The 17269-nt window shown below is 44.6% G+C and overlaps 1 protein-coding gene across 4 annotated transcripts in view; it reads right to left on the bottom strand.

Annotated features, from left to right (window-relative positions):
- Positions 1-491: 491 nt before the first annotated feature.
- AK7 (adenylate kinase 7) overlaps positions 492-17269 on the bottom strand; it is a 77634-nt gene continuing 60856 nt past the window's right edge. For all 4 annotated transcript variants that reach the window (XM_059183055.1, XM_059183056.1, XM_059183058.1 and 1 more), the window contains 6 exons: positions 14476-14604; positions 13808-13876; positions 8707-8904; positions 5584-5804; positions 2885-3043; positions 492-2407 (listed from right to left, as the gene is read on the bottom strand). In XM_059183055.1, coding sequence (XP_059039038.1) covers positions 2369-2407; positions 2885-3043; positions 5584-5804; positions 8707-8904; positions 13808-13876; positions 14476-14604 — 815 coding nt within the window. In that variant the 3' untranslated portion in view covers positions 492-2368. The remainder of the gene's footprint in view (positions 2408-2884; positions 3044-5583; positions 5805-8706; positions 8905-13807; positions 13877-14475; positions 14605-17269) is intronic.

Below are 17269 nucleotides of genomic sequence, written 5' to 3'. Positions count from 1 at the left end.
CAGGCATGTGTAAACATGCTTAGTCACAGTGTGACACACTTCAGACCCATTAGCATCACTGGCATGTGCACACACACACCCCACGTGCACACACACAATAACAAGCTTAAGTATGCAGAGAAATTGGAATCCTCCTGCATCGCTGGTGGGAGTGGCAATGATGCAGCTACTGTGGAGATGGTCAGCAGTTCCTCTGGAAGTTAAACATAGAATTACAGTGTGATAGCAATTCCGCTCCTAGGTATCTGCCCCCCCAATTGACACTAGCTGTTCAAACAAGAACCTGTACACAAATATGCATAGCATCATTTCACGGTGTCTAAAAGATGGAAATGACCCAAATTGTCCCTCAACAAATGAATGGTTCAAGAGCCTGTGGTGCATTTGTACAGTACAATATTATTCAGCCATCAACAGGATGAAGCCCTGATCCATGCCACGGCATGAGCCTTGGAGATATGCCCATGAAAGAAGACACGAAAGGCCACATATTGAGCGATTTTGTTTATGTAAATATCCAGAAGAAACAAATCTGTAGAGACAGGAAGCAGACTAGTGGTTGCCAGGAGCTGGGATGAAGGGATAGTACAGGGTACAGGATTTCCACTGGGGTGATGGAAAGGTTCTAAAACTAGGTAGTGATAATGCTTATCCAGGGCTGTGTGAGGCCAACACCATCTTGAGCAAATGCTGATGGTAGACAATCAGACAACTCTTCTTGAGCTCAAGCCTTCACTCACATTCTTTCCTTTTGTTTAATCACACCCTTAAGCACACCCTTAGGGCATAATGTCCATGATCTGCCCTGGAAATAGGACTCTGACACACCTATTCTTTGTCATTGTTGTTGTTCTAAAAGGGGAGGGGGCAGAGAAAGAGGGAGGGCCAGCAGGTTCCACCCCCAGTGGAGCTCAGTCTCACAACCTGAGATCATGACCGGAGCAGAAATCCAGAGTCAGAAGCTCAATGACTGAGCCACCCATGTGCCCCAACAGACACCTATTCTCTGATTGGGTCGACTTCCAGCCTCTAGGGCTATAAAAGCAGCTCTTGGTGGGGGAGTGGGGGGGGGTTGGGGACCTACTGGTCTAGGGACTACCCTGAGACATACTTCTGTCCATAAATCTTCTTAATAAACCATTTCTTGTCAAGCTGGGCTTGTCAGCCTTTTTCTTTGGTCCTCCTGCTCCCTCAGCCCTAGGAAGTCGTTTTGCATATACCTCCCTTTCATGGAATAAATACAACCCATGCACCTAGTGCCACCGACTTGTACATTTTAAGAAGGTCGCAGTGGTAAATGTTATGTTGTATGTATTTTACTATAATAATAATAAAAAAAAACAGTGCCGTTATATTCAAATTACATTATTTAAAGAGATGAAATATATTTTATTTTTTTAAGATTTTATTTATGTATTTGAGATAGAGTGAGCAAGAGAGATCAAGTAAGAGCAGGGGGGCAAAGGGGCGAGGGGGGACAGAGAGAGGGGAGAAGCAGGCTCTCCCCTGAGCAGGGGACTCAGGCTCTATCCCAGGACCATGGGATCACGACCTGAACCAAAGGATGACACTTAATGGACTGAGCCACCCAGGTGCCCAAGATGAAATATATTTTAATACATTTCTCATTCAGTGTAACTTCTCATAGTGTATAATTCTGGGAATTATGGGATTTTTCAAGCTGGAAAAGACCATAGGGATTGAATGCTTATGGCTATATTATAAAGTTTGTTGAAAATATTTAACTTTTAATTACCACAAATACTAGGATTATTTATTCTGTTATGGTATTTTTTTCTACCAAAAGGTTTATAATTCTCTCTATGACTCATTGCTTAAGATACTGACCCTGAACTCAAAAATTTACCCCTGGAAACCAATGACATCTGACTTAGCATGAGTCACCAAAGCATAAACCATTGTCATTTCTTTCTGACACCATTGGCACTAGGGCAATAGCAAACTATGTAAAGTCATTAGCCTACGTGTTCAAATAATATACAGTCTGATTCTCTTTATGCTATAAATTACTGTAAATCCAAGTGTGCAGAACACTTTGACTAAGAATGAAATGTTATATCAATATTTGTCCTATGAACTATACACAGATACTTCATCAATTTACCTTTAAAATACAGTTCTTTAACAAAGTCACTCATTGCCATCAGCTTTTTATAATGATTCTACTTAATAAAGTATTGGCCCCCCAAAATTATAAAGTATTAAGAAAAAATAAAGTATTTGCTTAGAGGGAAAACAAAGAATTTTCCAAAAACTGGAAAAGCATTTTTTTTCAAGCAGAATTCCAAATCACAATTTTAACCTCATCTCTAACTCTAAAGGTGTATCACACCCAATCTTTAAATTTTCACTGCGTTTCAGGATTGTTCTTGAAGAGATACTCTGCCTATAATTGAAAGAGAGGAAAAAAAAGACACATCAGTTTAGAAGACAGTACTACTACTGTTTATCATTTCAAAATAAAAGTACATAAATCTTTACTTTCAAAGAAGTAAGAAAATCTTACTATACACTGTGAAGGTCTTAAGAGGCTATTTCTCAAAAAAAAAAAAAAAAAAAAAACGAGACACAATGCTTTCTCTATCTCAACTAGCTTTTTGTTTAGATTCGGGCATCTTTTTTTTAAAAATATTTTATTTATTTATTTGACAGACAGAGATCACAAGTAGGCAGAGAAGCAGGCAGAGAGAGAGGAGGAAGCAGGCTCCCTGCTGAGCAGAGAGCCCGATGCGGGACTCGATCCCAGGACCCTGGGATCATGACCTGAGCCAAAGGCAGAGGCTTTAACCCACTGAACCACCCAGGCGCCCCAGATTTGGGCATCTTTTAATTTCAAATTGATAGTAAAACAAATATCTCTTACCAGAAAATCAACAGGATCATCCGGTCTGACCTTACAACACTCATTCAGACCCTGCATCAGGGTTGGCATCACATGGGTCATTAAATAGTTTCTCAGGGGAATAGACTGGGCCTCTAGTAGTTCTCTTTCTTCTCTTTTCACTTCCTCTAGTCGCTTATTCTACAAATAGAACATTTGGGGGTTGGGGTAAACAGAAAGGGGAGAACACATTCACCTGATTCATCCCAGAGTACACTGGAACCCAATACTGCTGTACGTGGCCACTAGATTATGATCAAGTTGGCATCGCAAACAGCAGAGAAAAGATATAAATGGTGTTGTAAGAACTGCTTAGTGTGCTAGAAAATAATAAACTGGATCCCAAACTCACATCTTAAATCAAGATAATTTCTAGCTGCCCAGATGAAGAAAGAGCCGGAGCGGGGGAAGAAAGGCATGAGGGAAAGAATCACAGAAGTGCTAATAGAAAGTCTAGAAGGTATTCATCTGGTGAACACGTGTTATTCCTTGCTTGGCATATGGTCCCTCCTCTCTTGGGAATAGTAATTCCAGATTCCTTTGAGAAATCTCCCTTCTTAGCCTGGTAGTTTAGGTGGGACTTAATCCCATCAGTCCAGCCCACCTCCTGCCTGTGGATATTAATAAAGGAGAAGCACATGAGGTAGAACCCAAGGATGATGCTAGCGTGGAGAGCAGAGCACAGATAGGGACCCCAGGTCCTTGATGAATCATCTGAGTCACATATCAAGCCTTGCCTGAAGCCAGCTCTACCTGCCCCCCCCACTTGATTTGAGTGAATCGTTAAGTTTTCTTTATTTCTAAGCCATATTGAGTTTGCTTTTCTGTCACTTGCAAGATAAAGAGTCCTAGATGATATTATCTGTTAAAAAAGCATTTTTCCCAGCAAGACAGTAAATCCATAAACCAACATGGGAAATGGACTGATGGATTTGACTACACACAACAATAAAACTTCTCTATGTCCAGAAGACACACCATAAATGCTGTCAAAACATAAATGATGAGTTGAGAAAAACCATTTGCAACAGATTATAAAAAGCTCGGCTATCATGAGAGGAACACAATTTGCATACATCTGCACATAACTGACTCATCACCCCATCACTGTATGAAGCAGGTACTATCCTCCTCCTCCTCTCACAGATGGAGAAACGGAGACACAGAGAGAAATCTGTACAGAACCACAAAGCTACCCAGAGAAGGAGTGAGACTTTGACTCTAGCAACACAGCCTGGGAGACCCTTGTCTCATGAGCCCCCTCCTGTTTCTATGACTACACTACCTTATCGGGAGCTGTTCTTGCAAAATACTAAGAAAAGAACATACCGCCCAAACATGGGCAGAGAAAACGTGCAACATGAGAAATAGAAATGCCAATGAACAAAGGCAGAGTTGGTACATGCCTGACCCGAGAGATGAACATTAAAGCAATGGGATGGGGTTTTGGTTATCTGGTTGATATTTTGTGAGCAAAACTGAGAAAGCAGCATTGGAGGAAGTGTAGGGAAAGCCACTGGTAGACAAGGTGTGAGCTGCTCTACCCTTGCTAGAAGGTAGTTTCGAAATATGTATCAAAAATTACACCACATGTAGTCTGACCTAACAAAATTCAGGAATTCATGCTAAGGAGATAATCGGGCATCCAAAGATGTGTGCTTAAGGACATCCTTCATCTCCCCGTCCCTTCCACAAATATTTGTTGAGTGTCTGTTAAGTTCAAGTCAAGTTCAAGTTGAGTGTCAAGCACAGTTCTTGGCATTGGACATGTGGTATTGAACAGCAATAGAAAAAAATCCTTGTCCTCATGTGATTTAAATTCTGTGCAGAGAAAAGACAGTAAGATAAATATATAAAATATATAGTCTCTGAGAATAAGTGCAAAGAGGGAAATTGAGACCTATAAAAGGGGATAGGCCATGCGATGGGGAGACGCAGGGGTTGACATTTTAAATATGGTGTGCAGGAAAGGCTTCCTTGGAAAGAGGGCTTTTTAGGAAAGACTCAAAGCAAATAAGGAAGTTAGCTGCAGACACTGTGTGTTGTTGAAATGCATCACGCCAGAACCTGGAAGGCCCCAATAACGAGTCTCATGGTGATGGAAGCCTGTGAAACGTTTGCACAGGGAATTGCCCACGTGGGTCTGTACATTAGAAGGACCGCCAGCGGCAGCTTGGGAACAGGCTGGAGATGGACAAGAGCCCAGCGGGGAGACCACGGAGGAGGCACCATGATTCCAGCGAGAAACTCCGACCCTGATCAGAAGTGAGGAGCTGTGGGAGGTTCTGAGTGCGATTTTCAGTAGCAGAATAGGCAGGAATCCATGATTTGGGGAATCGAGAGGGTGAACGAGGCTGACCATCCAGGTGAGATGTGTAAATGGAGGAAAATCAGAGGAAATCCCAAGGTTGGCCTACGGCACCATGGGACCCAGTTACAAGAATCTGGATTATCAGTACTCCTGGTGAAGGCTAGGTGCTATTATTGCGATTATTTATCCCAAGCAAAAGACCACGGGCACCTTTTAGGAAATTGGCATATGACAAAACAAACCAAAACCAAAACAAACACAAACACATGCTTGGGTATTTCCATGACATTTCTCTAGGAGCAGGATGGGAAGTGCAGCTGCCAAAATGGCTTGGCGTCCCGCCCCCAGACCCGCGCACACACTCACGCACCCACTCCTCCCAGCGGGCGATCTTCTCCGCCAGCTCCACGGCTTCCCTGTGCTCCCGTTCCGCCTCCTCCATGGCCTCCTTGGCCAGCCTCTCCTCTGCAGCCCTCCGCTCCTCCTCGGCCTTCTCTTCTTCCGTTAGGCCATAATTTCGAGGCTCCCCAATCTCTTTGATGAGCTGTTTGATGGCAAGTCTGTTTTGAGGGTCTTCAAGTTTTCCTACATCTTTCAATACCAGGAGAGAGGAAGGAGATCAGCACACACTTACATTCTCCAAGGTACCACTCTGAGACCCCATTCGGGAAAATTTTTTGTTCTCATAAATGTGCTGTGGAAGTGTAAATCACCATGATGTGATGTGATGTTTTGTTACGTTAGGAAATGACCACACTGGGCTTTGCTGTTCCGGTGGCCAGGATGGCTCAGGATTTCTTGGCTCACGAGCAAATACCAGCCCTGTGTCTGGGAGTCCTGGGTCTGGGAGGAAGAGGGAGGGCTCCGTTTTTGAGCTCTGACAGCGCTGATTTTGAGCAGTGGGGGATGGGTGGGATGGACTTCCTTAAAAAAAAAAAAAAAAAAGAGTTCTCCATGCCTGGAAGCATCCAAGCAGAGAGAGATGCTGCTGTGGGGGTTCCCACAGGAGAAAGCCCTATACTTGCTGAAAGCCCGACAGGAGTTCCCCCATTTCTTTTTCTTCTTTTTTTTTTTTTTTTTCCTGTTTCTGAAACTCAATGATCCTGGGATACATTTTTAATTAATAAGTAAAACAAACCATTTCAGTTAGCCTACTTGAATAGGGAAAAGTCCAAATTCTAGAATATCCAACTAATTTAACATCGAGACCAAAACAACAACAACAAAAAACCAGCAGCAGCTTTTTGGTAAACCATGGGTTTCTCTACAAAGTTGCTCCACACTACATTCTACACCCACTCTCTTGGGTTTGCTAGGAAAGTGCCCCCATCAGAAGGGTGTGCAGTGGACGATTTTTGTTCTCAGCGCCTCAGATCTTCCTAGGAGTAGGGACCTTGCCCTCATGGCACAACCATCGCCACGCCCCCTCCCTGCCTTCCTACACTATGACCTTGACCCAGACTAGAGGCACCTCTAGCTTCTGCTTGGGAAGAGGGGAAGAAGGGTCAATATACATCACTTGGTGGGAGGAAGCACGCCCCCAAAAGTGAACAAAAGCAAAATAAAACAAAATTCATATATTCCATGCCTTGCCTGCACTCTGACACTTTAATGTATTTCTCCCAATTTCTCTAACAGTAATTACAACTTGATGTGCTTGAAAGTGCTCTGAAACACTTTTGAAGAGGCTCACTTTTGGAGACCAGGGCTGCCCAAACCTATACTTGTGCCCTGACCCTGGGACAGGGGAACTGCTGATTGGGGATGGGAACCTGCCCAAACCATGACTTTGGATTTGCCCTTCTAGGGCTGTGTTATTAGGGTGGAAGGTCTAGCTCTAGGCTTGGTTCCCAGGATAGAAACTCCTGGGCTGTGGGGCAACCCCAGTTCACTACATGAATGATGGAGGAGAGATGCTGGTCCAAAGAGCCAGAAAGAAAGAGACTCTGAGAGAGGAGAGAAGTCCAGACTTGCCAAGAGAAAATGCAGGTGCCAGCCCTGTTCCTGATCCTTCTCGGGCAGGGCCCGATAGCCTGCATTCCTGACCTTGACCCCTCCCCCACACCCATCCCCACTAAGATTTATCTCTCCTTTCCCTTTAACGTCATCTCCTCCTCGTCAGGGTGGAGATGAGGTCAGATGTGACCAGCACACACACAATGACCTCACATCCAGTCCTCCCTTCGTTTCTGTCTTTCTCAACATTTCTCCCCAGGGCTTTCCTGATTTTTCCATAAATCACTTTCTGAGCATTACTGAAAAGATGGCAATCACTGTTTTTGTGCAATGTCCTCACCATTCTCTCCCAATTCTCTAATCAAATAGGGTGAGCTACTTTCCATATTAGTAGATTCAAATCCTAAGGTTTTACATGGAAAATGTGAGTCTAGGGCACACAGGAGGACAAAACCCAATCACTTCTTCGGGGGCCAAACAGATTTTGTAGATTTATAAATTGCATTATCTTTTTATTGCTTAACAGCACACTATGTCATGTCTTAGTAATAACAAAATTAGTCAACCGTTGCACCAGACACTTCCTATCTCCTATCTCTAAATTTGTAATGACTCTACAAGGCAGGGGGTATTTTCCCATTTCACAGATGAGAACACAGATGAGCAGAGCCAGCCCTGAGACCAGCTCTCCTGCTTCATGTGGACATGATTCCTTGGCGGTACACCTCCCGTCACTCCAGGGTCCAGATGCTGTCCTCTCTGGCTCTTGAGGGCAAAGAGAGACCCTGAAAGACCTCCAGGGGTCAGCCTGGCCACTGAGTTCTACCAGGCTAGGGGTTCCTCACCAAACTCAGGGGAGGAAGAAATGTCAAGATCCAGGAAGCCAGAAAGGAAGTTCAGCGCTTCACCAAAGTCCAGGGAAGTAGAAACACCCTATGACAGCTGAGATTTGAAGCCAGGAACAGTGACGGCCAAGTGAGGCTGATGACAAATCCTACTTACTAAGCGCCTGCTGGCTGCTGAGATCTGAGTTCAGTGCTTACTGGAAATAAAGGGGAATGCGGTGAAGGACAATTTGCTTTCTGAGTAGCAGTGGGGGTCAGACAGCCGGTCTAAAGGCCAGGAGGGGCTCTGGGAAGAGCATCAGGGCCCTGCAAAGCTCTGGGGACAAAACACTGCCCCCACGGAAGCAGCCGGCAGCAAATATACATATCTTTGAAGTGTCCTTCAAAAAAATGCCACTTTGGTATTCGATTTCATAACCTATGCATATATTTTCGTATGCCCCAACACCCCCCCACCACACACCAAATCCTCAAGTAGAAGGACTCCCCAGAAGGAAAGCCCTGTTTGTCCTGTGATCTCCTGGCCCCAGGGACATAAGCTCTGCTTCCCTGTCCCGCCCTCAGCCCTGTGACAGACTCCAGACTCCACAGACTCCAGACTCGCACCAGGGGTGCCTGGGGGCGGAGGGATGGGGTCCTGACACTTGTCAGTGGTTCTTCACGTTGACCTTAGTCTCGAGCCTCGCTCATACCAATATGTATCGGGTGGATTTCAATCTCATCAAAATAGTTGATGACAGTCTCATCCTCGGTATTGAGGTCCCGGTAGTTGCTCAGGGCCCGGAGGAAGCGGTCCTGGCTGTAGTGGGTTCCCGCCACGATGCTCTCGGGGAGGTTCATCACCCGCTCCTTCAGGAACTCATCCGAGGCGTCCAGCACGCAAACGAACTCTGGGGAGAGAGTGGGGCTCCTGAGTTAACCCGAGGAATGGAGGGTCTAACCCGCAGGTGGCCCGGGCCAGCGCTAACCGAAACATCCGGTGCCCAGGCCGGACCTCAGTGACTAACTGGCCTCCCTGCCTTCTCTCCCCGAGGAGAGTACATGCATACAAATCACTGACAGTTCCAGACGCCTCCCCATGAGGCCCAGCCAGCTGGTACTCTGTGAGATCTGTTAGTTTTCTCTTTTTCCCCTTCTTCCTTTCTCATTCTTTCCCTCCTTTCTTCAAGAAAAAAAAAAAAAAAGCAGAAATTGGAAAGCGCAAATCTCTAATGAGAAAAATATAGCAAATAAAATGCCAAATAGCAAATGGTAGCAAATCTAATCATCGAGTAAAAAGAAATCCGATAACAAAAAGCAGCAGAAATCGGAATTAGCGCATCTCTGAAAACCCTGTGGCATCAACCATCAGCTGCCGCCCAGCCAGGCCCCCCTGCACCTTCCCCTGCCTCCCTGCACAGCCTCACAGGCTCCCAAGGAGACTAGCGGCTGAGCGAACTGATGGCCAATTTGGCCAATTAATAAAAACAAGGGCTCCCCCTGGGACTTGAGTTTCCCCAGATCCAGCTCTTCTCACGTAATGCAACTGGCCAGGAAGCGTCTGCCTCCCATTCAACAGAGCACCTATCTGATGTCTGACCCGGGAATCAGATTAACGATAGGGATCATTTCATCCACCTGTGATTTTCTATTAACCTGTGAAAGCAGCTGTTTCTCCAGCTTCCCATATAAGTTCGGTGGATGTAAGTTGCGTGAATGAGTCATCAGAGCACACATCAGTGAAACAGACTTTCTAGGTGAGTTACTATTCTCAGAGGTTCTCAGTGTGGTCAGAGTACGCGGGTGCCCAGATCATTAACCAATAGCGTGCTACCCGTAAGAGTCCGGAGAAGCCTGGAAGCCGTTTAATTTTTATCCTGAAATAGTACTGGTTCCCTGTGGGCCAACCCGGGCCCATCACCTGACTTTGTAAATTAAATTTAATTGAGATACTTAAAGATTAATTAATTAATTAAATTGTATTGGTTGGCCACATAATAAGGCCATCTTCACTCAAATGCATTCTAATAAGATTTCTTGAATGAGTGAGAAAAGGAAGTGCACAGAGCAGAGCCCAGAGCAGAGGGTGCCTACGGGACAAGTGGCCCTCCACTGAGTACCATCTGCTCCCTGCGTTAACAGTGAAAATCAAGGTTGAGGACAGAGCTTGCAGAACAAGATCCAGTAAATTCATAACCATAGTCTGAAGCTGCCACTATTCTGACCTATTTTAATTTAGTTTAGATGCTCATCTGTGATCATCTGATTTTGATGAGTGGCTATACTCTGAAAAGGAGAGGAGATAGCTAGACCTCCAAATGCCGGTATAGTACTTGAATTGAAATGATGTCAACAAAGTCATTGAAATTTGAATCTAGTTAAGCCCCATGACGTCAGACACCTAGAAGAAAAGTTAATAAATCTGTTAGTGATCTAAGACGTTTAAAATGCGATGCTGTATTTTTCTTCCCAGTGACTGGGAGAAGAAAGCTTCCGGTCAGCCAAACACCAAGAACAGTGATGAACTTGGCTTCTAACTTTCAAGAATTTTAGCAGGATGAAATATATTCCCCACTAGATGGTTTCTTCTTCTTCTTCTTTTTTTTTTCTTTTTCTTTTGGAAGCTCTACACCCAACATAGGGCTTGTACTCCTGACTCCCAAGATCAAGAGTTGCGTGCTTTATTGCCTGAGGCAGCCAGGTGATATTTTTTTAAAAAGTCCTCTCTCTCTTATGATTCAGACAGAACTTCAGGATTTTGCAGTATCTCGAGATAATGATTCAGAACATCTACTGTCCTGGGGAGCCTGGGTGGAGCGGTTGGTTGAATATCCTACTTTTGATTTTAGCTCAGGTCGTGATCTCAGATTTGGGAGATCGAGCCCATGTTGGGCTCCCAGCTCAGCTCAGCATCTGCTTGGGATTCTCTCCCTCTCTGCTCCTCCTCCCACTCACGTGCTTTCTCTCTCTCTCAAATAAACAAATCTTTTTTTTTTTTTTTTTTTTTTTAAAGGAACATCTACTGTCCTTGTACTGACTATGGATAGCAAGTAATAGATTTCTGCTTGGTAGATTGTATGTAACAAGGAGATCACTGTGTTTGGCTATCTAGAGTCATGAGAAATCTGTGTTTTGTTTTGTTTTGTTTTTTTAAGATTTATTTATTTATTTGAAAGGGGGCAGAGGGAGAAAGAGACAGAGAATGTTGAGCAGACTCCCCACTGAGCATGACACAGGCCTTGTTCTCACGACCCATGAGATCACGACCTGAGCCAGTATCATGAATTGGACACTTAACCAAGTAAGCCCCCCAGGTGCCCCTGAAAATCTGTGTTTTAAACATTTTTTAAAAGATTTTATTTAGTTTTCAGAGAGAGAGAGAGCACAAGCAAGGGGGAGCAGCAGGCTCCCCACTGAGCAAGGAGCCCACTGCGGGGCTCCATCACCCTGCGATCATGACTCGAGCCAAAGGCAGATGCTTAATGACTGAGCCACCCAGGTGTCCCTAAAACATATTTTCCATAGTAAGCAAACAGACAACTATATTTATTTATCTTCATTTTTTTAAATAGGCTCCACATCCAATGTGGGGATCAAACTCATGACCCTGAGATCTAGAGAAGCGTGTTCTACTGCTCCAGCCAGGAGCCCCAAGCAGGTATGAGTTTAAACTTAACCGGCTTCAACCACGAGATCTGAAAAGAACTGACCTAGATGCAGGCTAGCAGCCGTTATAAAAGGCAGTGGTTTATCAAGGAGAGAGAACACCACCTATGACTGGGTCAACCATAGACTCAAGTGTGTCACCACTCCAATCAAGCATGGGGACTTGTATTAATCAGATTTATTATTTTCTGTATCTTACGATGTTTTGACATCTCAGGGGGAACGTTACAGACCTGGAGAGAGACTGCCTCTTTCAGGACTGGCTAATTCCTAAAGATGGCCAACTACTTACTCAGGAGAATGGCCGTCATGTGCAAAGTGACCACCCCGTTTATAAATCTCACACATCAAGCCGCTAATATTTCCCTTGCCTTAAACCATCCCAGAGCCAGGCACCAGGGAACTAGAGAGCAAAACCCACCGGAACTGGCTCAAAGTAGCCAATCCTCTTAAAAAAAAAAAAAATGGCTATTTCCTCAGCCCTGCCTTGCCTTTCCCGCAGAAACCCCAATTAAGGCAATGGCCTAGGCTTCCCCTCACTGCTTCTTGCTTCCTACTTCCTGACCAAACCTGGCTCATTTCCCCACACGATCTAGACGGTATACCCCCTACTCTGGGGTCCCTTCTTTCAATGGCAATAGCCTCTCCTGTCCTCACCCAGCCACCTCCCTGTATTAAAATTCTCTGAGTACAGATGAGACAATCCTCTCATTTCTTCCAGGAAGACAGAAAATAATGACCATTTCCAGAAAGAAGATAATTTACTAAGAGCAGACTAAACATTCCAAAGAGATGACACATTTGACCCGTTTGGACCATGTCCAGCAGAGGGAGAGCAGCCCAGTAGACCACAGTTAAGAATCTGAGCGCTTCACGTTTGTGATTCCATTTCCTGGAAGGGTTTCATTAACTCTGTGTTTTGGAGGCAGAGGAAAGAGGAGACCGAGTTTGAATTTAAGCCATTTCGTGTACCAGGGAAATGGTCTCAGGTAAGTCTCTGGGCTTTCGCTTCTGGATCAGGTAACCGTGGGAGTAACTGCAGCCTGGCAGGACTGTGCAAAGAAAGGTTCAAGGAATTCCTATCTCGTGCGGTTCTGGACACATGATGGACGAACAGTTCAGGGCAGTGCTAAGGATTTGGCAGGCGGTTTGCAATGAATGAATATTGCCCAGAAGTGATAAACTCTCAGAAACCAGAGAGATCTGGTTATTTAGTCGACTTTAGTTTTTAACTTCTTCCGAGCCCAACACTTATGTTCATGGGAAATTTGAGACAACCCGCCCCTTTAGTATTGCAAACGCCCTGCCCCAGGCTTCAGGGCCTCAGGCAAATAAATAGTAACTACATCCCTGAGGATGACTGCTTTCTGGGGGCCCCGGTGCTTCCAGTAGCTTCATGGCAAGCTCTTCCTGGACCAAGGGGAGAGGGTTACAGCCATACACTGACTCCCGTGCAGACTCTGACGCAACCGAGCATGCTCCCCCTACAATCCTAAGAGATGACCTCGGGCTCACTTGCTGAGAAAAGCTGTTTTTGTGTTTCCTATGATGATATCGCATGCAAACTGATTAAAAAAAACAACAATCTTAAAAGTTCAAGACAAGGTCACAAGAAATGTCAGCCAGGCTGACAGTCAGCAAATCCTTTTTCATGGAATAAGTTGTTTACACTTTACTTCCAAGAGGACATTGTGCAACATCTGTGTATCTACGTGAACAGTGAACAGCTCGGCACCTGTCCAGTCTCAACCCTGGATTTGGGAAAGATGGGAAAGATGAGGGCATGGCTACCACCAAAAACGGGAGGAAGGGCCCAGTCCCTGGTGGTCTTGCCAACTGGCTCAGAAGTCAAACCATCAGGGGACTGGCCTCCCTGTGCTTCGTTCCCAGAGGGAGCAGCAGAAACAAACATTCTCAAAGACTCCTGTCCATTTCAGAACTTAATATTCCTGTATTTCTGATTGTTGCCTCCCATACATTCCCTAGCTTGAGAGCTTATGTTTAAGGGTATCGTTTTACACCCCACCCCCCGACAAAAAAAAGAGCAGGCGGAGAAAGATCTGCTTTATTGACATAAAAAAGATGGTTTGGGTGCAAAATGGCATTCCTCTAAATATGACCTTTGAGAAATAAATATTTTAAACTTACCGGGTATGATTAGTTTATCAAAGGGGAACATTTTGCCTCTGACTTCTTCTTCTTCTTCCTCGTCTTCTTCTAATAAAACAAAATATACATTCTCGTATTTATTACGTGCTATCACTGTGGACAGCCCCTCAGCAAAATATTAAAATATTTAACTAGAAGTTAACTAGAAAACTAACGATAAACAGAAAAAGCATGTGTTTTAGACAGTCCCTCTGATGTTCAAATTTTAACTGAGTCACTATTACTATGATATGTTGCAACTTATCTGAAGGTGAGCACTCAGATGAAGGAGGGGTGTCTGGCTGGCTCAGTCCGCACAGCACACGGCTCTTGACCTCAGCATCATGAGTTTGAGCCCCACGGTGGGGGTAGAGTTTACACAAAGAAAGAAAGAAAATCTTTTTTTTTTTTTTAAAGATTTTATTTATTTATTTGTCAGAGAGCGAGCAAGCGCGAGCGAGCACAGGCAGACAGAGTGGAAGGCAGAGTCAGAGGGAGAAGCAGGCTCCCTGCGGAGCAAGGAGCCCGATGTGGGACTCGATCCCAGGACGCTGGGATCATGACCTGAGCCGAAGGCAGCTGCTTAACCAACTGAGCCACCCAGGCATCCCGAAAGAAAGAAAATCTTTAAAAAAATAATAAAAAATAAGGGGAACGCTCGAACTCACGATTGAACAGGTCTTTAGCTTGATCATAGGTCTTCGGGAATCCATCCAAAATATAACCTTGATTCCTGCAAGGCATTGATTTCAACTTTTCTTTGATAAATCTAATTACATATTGATCTTCTAGTTGGCCTGGTAAAAAGAAAAATATATATATTACTAGGGAGTCACATTATTCATGGGGATTACAAAGTCATCTCAAAATTGTTGTGTAGTCCAAGTAACTACTGAAAATCTTTTATTTTCCCTTAAAGTTACAAATATGTGGTTTTGTATTCTGAACATGATCCACTGAGCTGTAATGCACAATAAAATAGGAGAACCCCATGTGCTTGTCTGCAATAAAGAACAGAAACAAATGCTGATGTCTGGGGGCGCCTGGGTGGCTCAGTGGGTTAAGCCGCTGCCTTCAGCTCAGGTCATGATCTCAGGGTCCTGGGATCGAGTCCCACATCGGGCTCTCTGCTTAGCGGGGAGCCTGCTTCCTCCTCTCTCTCTCTCTGCCTGCCTCTCTGCCTACTTGTGATCTCTCTCTGTCAAATAAATAAAATCTTTAAAAAAAAAAAAAAAAAAAAAAAAAAAAATGCTGATGTCTGCAGTTCCCAAATTTTCTTCTGGGTGAAGTCACAACTTCTGGGTGAAGTGGAACGTGTATTCCCGTGTGCCAGCAGAGTTCACTCAATTCTGTTTTGATATTACGCCTTCATCTGTAGCCTTCTAGCCTTAAGACATGGTAATAATAACCTTAATACATAGCAATAAATGTTTGTGCTGTAAGAGTTAAGTGAGATAGTATTCACATGTGTTGTTAACACATGACTTATTAATAATGGAATAACAGTAATAAATATTTGCTGCATCGGAACACAAATCAAGCTTGGGGTCCCTGGCTGGCTCAGTTGGTAGAGCATGCAACTGATCTTGGAGTGGTGAGTTCGAGGCCCACAGTGGGTGTAGAGATTACTTAAAAATAGAAAGTAAAAAATAAATTAAAGTCGAGGGCGCCTGGGTGGCTCAGTGGGTTAAGCCTCTGCCTTCGGCTCAGGTCATGATTTCAGGGTCCTGGGATCGAGTCCCATGTTGGGCTTTCTGCTCAGCAGGGAGCCTGCTTCCTTCTCTCTCTCTGCCTGCCTCTCTGTCTACTTGTGATCTCTCTCTGTCCAATAAATAAATAAAATCTTAAAAAAATAAAAAAAAATTTAAAAATTAAAAAAATAAAAGTCGAGGGCGCCTGGGTGGCTTAGTGGGTTAAGCCGCTGCCTTCTGCTCAGGTCATGATTTCAGGGTCCTGGGATCGAGGCCCGCATCAGGTTCTCCGCTCAGCAGGGAGCCTGCTTCCCTTCCTCTCTCTCTGCCTGCCTCTCTGCCTGTGATCTCTGTCTGTTGGATAAATAAATAAAAAAATTTTTTATAAAAAATAAAAATTAAAAAAAAAAATCGAGCTTGATCTAACTCTCAGAGGCACGGTTCTCTTTAAAGCTGCAGGAACCAACATCCTCCCTACCCGGGTCTCTCCAAATCTGCACTCACGACCTTGGCCCTACTACACAGTTCCCTCCGGAGCCTTGGACGCCCGGTTCCTGCGGTGCATGGCATCGCTGAGGATGGAGAAGTTTGTCCTAAAACTGCCACAACGGTTGAAGGATCAAATGATGCAGCTTCCCTGTGACAGTCACATGTTACTCTATCACAATCATCAGACGGCCACTGTTTCTGAGACCTGGCCCTGCCTTTACGTTACTGATGTGGGCATTACCGCATCGTGGGGTGGGAACTTTGAGTGACTGATCTACAAAGCCCTTTCTAGGCTCACACCATACTTTTAGTTTATCAGTGGGTCTACGATATAAAATAGTTTTGGTCTCTCTCTCTCTCTCCTTTTTTAATTTTGTTTGAAAGAGAGAGGGAGATCATCTTTTTTTTGCAAGGAGCCCTACTCACTCAATCCCAGGGTGCTGGGATCCTGACCTGAGGCAAAGGCAGACGATTACCTGACTGAGCCCCCTAGGTCCCCCAGGGGCAATCTTAAGCAGCTCAGACACGGGGCTCCATCTCACAACCCTGAGATCATGGCCTAAGCCAAAATCGAGAGTCACACACTTAACAGACTGAGCCAACCTAGCATCGGGGTTTTTGCTATTTATTTATTTATTTATTTAATTTGACAGACAGAGATCACAAGTAGGCAGAGAGTTGGGGGGCAGGCTCCCCGCTGAGCAGAGACCCCCCCAACCCCGCCATGCCGGACTCGATCCCAGGACCCTGGGATCATGACCTGAGCTGAAGGCAGCAGCTTAACCCACTGAGCCAACCAGGCGCCCCTGCTATTTTTAATCACTGAATTAATGACAATAAAATGATGTCATTGAAACACCTTTTCTTTCTTCTATCATTGACACATGACTCGTTAAGCAGTAACTGATTCAAAACTAATTATGTCTTTCAGAAATTTAAATGTTAGGGCTGAGACAAAAAAAAGAAAAGAAAAGAAAAAAAAAAAGAAAATCGAAGGTGTTATTTTGCATAATGAAATTCCTCGAAATGATCTGACATTGTTTCTCAGTAAGGAGGTTCACAGTGATGCAAAGAAATAGAGCCAAGTAAAGTGTCGAGGGATTCAGCAAAATTCAAAGACGAGTTTTATCTAAGCAGTCTATTTCTGATTTCCGAAGGTTCTGTTGCTGAGGCAAACGCACATCTATATTCAGAAACCAGGCTTCAGCCCCTCCAGGCATCCCTCCCTTGATTCCAGCCCCCAGCTTTGCCATGCACTCCGTCTGCTTCAGAGCGGAAGTGT

Source organism: Mustela lutreola, chromosome 7 (genome assembly GCF_030435805.1).
Source record: "Mustela lutreola isolate mMusLut2 chromosome 7, mMusLut2.pri, whole genome shotgun sequence".
In the NCBI taxonomy this organism is placed as follows: Eukaryota; Metazoa; Chordata; class Mammalia; order Carnivora; family Mustelidae; genus Mustela; species Mustela lutreola.
Note: the sequence above shows the minus strand (reverse complement) of the source record. Positions and strands in the feature narration are given on the sequence as shown.